Here is a 5,064-nt window from a genome sequence, read left to right on the forward strand (position 1 = left end):
TGGAGAGTGGTCTAGCTATGACTTCAGCAAGAAGTTAAAGATAAAATTGAAGTACTCAACTTTTTTTTTTAAGAGTTATTTTCTTTTTGTCTAGTGACAGTCAATATTTCCTCTGTAATTCTTGCCTCCTTTGCACAGTAGCAGCTCTAAGAAATATTTAAGAACTAAAAAATATCTATTTTGAAATATGCAGATTTCAAATAAGCTGATTCAATATCTAGTTTTAAAACAAGGAGAATGTAAGACAAAACTGAAGACAAAATCTCACTGAAGATTGGATAAGACACTACAAAACTCAGCAAAAAATAAACCAAATGAAACGAGCACCTGAGTATGCTGAACAAGAAGGGCCAGTAGGATGTTACAATAAACATGCTACAACTTTGCAAGTCTCCTCTCATGCTGTTTTTAACCAATTTATTCTCCCCAGGATTTGTTTCTGATCAGAAAACCTCTACTCTCACTGAAATCACTAAGACAATTAGTAAATTAAGCCAGTACTGCCTGTAACTGTAGCATTTACTCATCAAGATTAAGCAGGTTTTGAAGGAAAGAGAGTAAGGGGAAGGCATTATTATCCCATCCTTCTCTCTATTATCACTTAGATACACTATAATAAAGCACAGACTTCTTCAGTCTCAACACAAATATTCTGACTTCTCTACTCATCTTTGAGCAGAAAGATAATCTTAAACCTTTCTGGATTCATGTGCAGCAACATTTATTCCAGAAATTGGTTCTTGAAATACTATAACATAGGAAGAAGATTCAAACGCATTCAGCTGATGCTGGAAGTTTGCAGCTGACAATAATGGGTTCCCACTTCATCTGTTCCCACTTAATCCTACTTTAGTAATTGGCACCTTCTCCTCTCTTCAGTGTATTCAAACTACTTCACAGTGCCCCATTTTTCTCACTACTACACCTTTTGTCCATTGTGCACCACGTCAAATGTTAAACTCTCTCCCAAATCATCAGATTTCCTTTATAGTGCCAAACAACACACTTGCCTTTGCAGATCCCTGACTCCTTCGCTATAGATGGGATAGTCCAGGCTATTAATGGGGGCAAAACCCCCTGATCTTCAGAAAGAAGGCAGGATTAGCAATACAGGCTTAACATTCTGACTTCTTGTGGCAGGAAAGGCAAAATATCATATTGTCATATTGATTTCTTGCCTGCACCGCACATCTAAAATTGAGGACACAATCCTGGATTTTAGGATATTCAGAATGTCCACCTCACGTGTGACAAATATAAAATGAGAGCTGTCAATTCAAAACAGCAGTTAAAGCTTACTGCCTGAAATGTGGAAATTAAAATAACTGTATCTTTTAAAATTCTCTCTGACCAGGTTTAGAAGGGAAAGCAAGTGGCTACTTGAAACAGTAACGTATGTAAGCAGCAAAGGGGAACCAGTACAAGAAATCTTCAGAGCTTCACAGAAAACGCATTCTCTCCCTAGTGACTCTGTAGAAATAGTCTAGCCTAAATGAAACACCAAATGCAAACTCCATACTTGCCAGCAGATGCCAAAGGGAATACTGGCCATTTTGTGCAACAGCATATAATACAGTTGTATGTACAGGTAGTCAAACAAAGCTATCCTTATGTGTGTGCATTTCGTCAAAATTTCTTTATTAAAGACACAAGTTATACTGCCTCATGTTACACCAGTTTAGAAACATTGGAAGGCTTTGCTAGCAGTTTTGTAGAAACCAAGGGTGATAAATGCGTGCTTATTTTGCCCAAGAACAATGAGGTTATCAGTAAAGGGATCCTCAACTTCTTTTTAATGAGAGCTATGAAACCTCTTGTATAATTTTACCACCAACTCGACCCATCCCAGCAAATAGTTAGTTCTAGCTGGTTCAGGCAAGCAAGAATTACAGCCAACTTTTCATCTCTGTATCTTAAACATTTGGTCTTTTGGACTTCCTGTAGTACAAACAACAAATCCACACCCAGTTTTCATTAGCATAACACCTGTAAAGGTTCAATTCTCTGCACATCAAATGACAGAAAATAAAAAGAACATTTTTGAACTGACAGTCCCAATGCTGACGTGTAGAAACTCCTACTGATAAGTAAACTATTTCAAAGTGGTCAACAGCCCAGTATGCAAAGACCAGTAACACTGACAGCTGTCATAAGATGAAAAGCCTGAAAACCTTTCCAAATACAAAGAGGTAAGATGGGGGACCAAAAACAATGCAAATGAGGGGGAAAGACAAGACAGTAAACAAAGGATGGTGTGGGGGATGACACCACAGCCCAATGGTTTCACCATCATCAGCCACGCTGGCCTAAGTACTTTCATGCTGATATCGCTATCAGCATGAAAAACATTAACAACTATGTTTGCAGTACTACTTCATAATCCCAATTAACATGCAATTATTTCCTATGCACTTGAGAATGACTCACAAATCAACATTCCCAGGCACTAGAGAGAATGCAAAGAAAGGCCAAAAGTTTCACATCCTTTACACTGTTGGGCTTCTTGTAATTTTAATTGCACAGAGAGGAGAGTTTTACATTAGTTAGATCCATGAAGACTGTTAGCTCAGGAACTGAAACATCTCATCATGACATATTATTTATCTTCCACTTAAAGCTAAACTAGTAGCAGTAAAAAAAAAAAAAGGCACACAAACCCCTTTGCACTTACCTATATATATTCCATGTTGCTACTGGCAAATTAAGGAGAAAGATGAACCAGTGCAATGAAATAAGCATTAATACAGTTACAACAGCATGGCCAATCACCTCAGGGACCACCCACTGCAAAAAGGGAAGAAGAGAGAAAAGTTGTATGCATAAATGTAAAATCCTTTCTGGAAAAGACATCTTTATGGAATTATCATCTGATTCTAATCATGTAAATCTCAGACAGAAAATTCATGGCAGAAGCATGCAATTTCATCACAATGCAGGGAAATTAATATCTTCAGACAGATTCCATGTCAGTAAGCCAGAAATCGGGCCCTAAAATATTATAACAGAGGTACTTTATCCAAGTATTACAAAAATTTCTAGAGAGAAGCACCACAGCTGCATGAACACAAGCACTTAAGAAAGTAAGTTAAGAAAGTATCCAGTGCTCATCTGAAATCATTGCAGAGAACAGTGGATTCAGGAATGAGAGAAGCAGATAATTAAAATCTGCACAGACAGGACATACAAACCCCCTCAGGCTTGGAACACATAAGAAAGCTGATCAATCCGAAAACTGGCATAGTTAAATTAGGTCAGGCCCTGGCAGCAACACATTTTTGGCTTTATAGTATCCTGTAGCATTCTCTCTTAAGTTAAGAAAGAAAATACCTTTAAATCAAAGTGAACACCCATGTGGGAAGTCCACATTGATTTAATGAAATCAGTTTTAAGCAATTTGGTTAAAACGGTGCTTTTCCTTATCACAGTAAAACCCTCTACTGTTTAAGAGAGGTTAGAAATTATACAGAAGCATCAGAGGAAGTTGCTATAAAGATCCCAGAGCTCAGTTACGAGTAGACATCCTTGGTGTGGTACACCTACAAGAACCAAAGTACCGAACTCAAGAGCTCTATGAAGCGTAAAGTCTCAGTCCCACAAATTCAGACTGGCAGCCCATCTCACAGCACAAAGGGCCAGAAGAACAGCCCATCGTGACTGAATTTGCTGAAAGAAGGGCATAAGAAAAAGCCAAGGAGACTGCAATAAAGGATACATGCAAAATACTGTATCCAATCAAGGCTCTTCAGACATACATTACACCCCTATTATTTGTGATGCTAAGATGAAGGACTGTTTTCTTAACCCACATTAAATGCAAAGAACAATAATTTACTTTATTGAGTTTTGAGCAGCATGATCGAGCGTTAATGTAGTCACACTCCAAATCTGATAGTGTAATTATCTGAAGTCCGAGATAAGGAAAAATTGTATGCTAATTCGGAATACACAAGGCTTTATTTTTATCCAATAAGTTGAGGAGAGCACTCTGCTCTCAGCACAGACTGTCATGTTCTACAGCTGATCGGCCAAAGGTATATTTCAATTAGTTCCAACTCATTCATACTTTAGGTAGAAAGTTAGGCCACATTTTATTATCAGGCCAAGCGATTTTATGATGTTTTTTCCCAATGGCAACTCTTACACAAGTGCTAAAGTTCAGTTCAACACTTAAAACAGAGCAGGGAGGCACACACAATGTTTTCAGTACCAGAATTATTCCTACAACACTTAAAACCAGAATTTAAAAGGAAAAAAAAGTTAATGCAGTTTTAAAACTCTCCTCACAATAAAGCTAAATAGTGCAGTTTTAAGAAATGGACCTACTTTTTTTACATTCACAGCAACATTGGATTAATTAATACTTTGCTAGGAAATAAGAGGGTAACATCATTACCAAATAAACTTTAAGCAACTAATATGACTATTTCAGACAGTAAAGTCCTCTCAGAAAAGGCTTACGATGCACATGTTCACATCATCGTGCTACACCCTACAAAGCTCATGCTCCTTTTCTCCAAGAAAATGAAAAAGCATGGAATTTTTTTCTATCCCTAAAAAACAGGTAAAGGCTCTTCATTTTTCAACAAACAACCTGTCCTTCTAGGATTAATTTCTTTCAAGTCCTTCTGTACCTTTTTCTGCTAGGAGAACTGGGTAGATTCTGAAATAGCACAAGGGTTTGAAAGGGTGTGAGAACTAATTCTCTTCTATTCAGAAAAATAAGAAAAGAAAGCAAATCAGCACTTTTACATTCTAACAACGCCAGACTGCAAAGACTGCAGATAAGTCTGTAACAGAGTATGGAAATTCTGTCTGTCGAGGAACTCACAGTCTCCCAGCTACCAGCTCACACCCAGGACAGAGTGAGGCATCTTTCCACTGTCATGTGGCTGTATTTTTAGGCCTGTGCAGTCTCTGCGGGAGGGGAGCACGCTTCGACACCCCTTCTTCTACACGGAGGCCAAGCGCACGCTCCTTCTGCCGTGGCACGATGCCTCTGCCACAGCACCGGCCCCACACGCCCAGGGCAGCCTGCAGCCCCGGAGTCCGGCCCTGGAAGGGCCG

General features: G+C 38.7%; 1 protein-coding gene across 1 annotated transcript; it reads right to left on the reverse strand.

The window, feature by feature from the left end:
- Positions 1 to 2,667: 2,667 nt before the first annotated feature.
- Positions 2,668 to 3,901, reverse strand: LOC104532060 (protein cornichon homolog 4; the record flags this gene model as incomplete). Its single annotated transcript, XM_010177150.2, has 2 exons — positions 2,668 to 2,784; positions 3,833 to 3,901. Coding segments are annotated over 2 exons (186 nt in total), but the record flags the coding sequence as incomplete, so codon positions are not given.
- Between the last annotated feature and the right edge of the window lie 1,163 nt (positions 3,902 to 5,064).

The sequence above is a fragment of the Antrostomus carolinensis genome, unplaced genomic scaffold (genome assembly GCF_000700745.2).
Source record: "Antrostomus carolinensis isolate BGI_N321 unplaced genomic scaffold, ASM70074v2 scaffold54741, whole genome shotgun sequence".
NCBI lineage: Eukaryota > Metazoa > Chordata > Aves > Caprimulgiformes > Caprimulgidae > Antrostomus > Antrostomus carolinensis.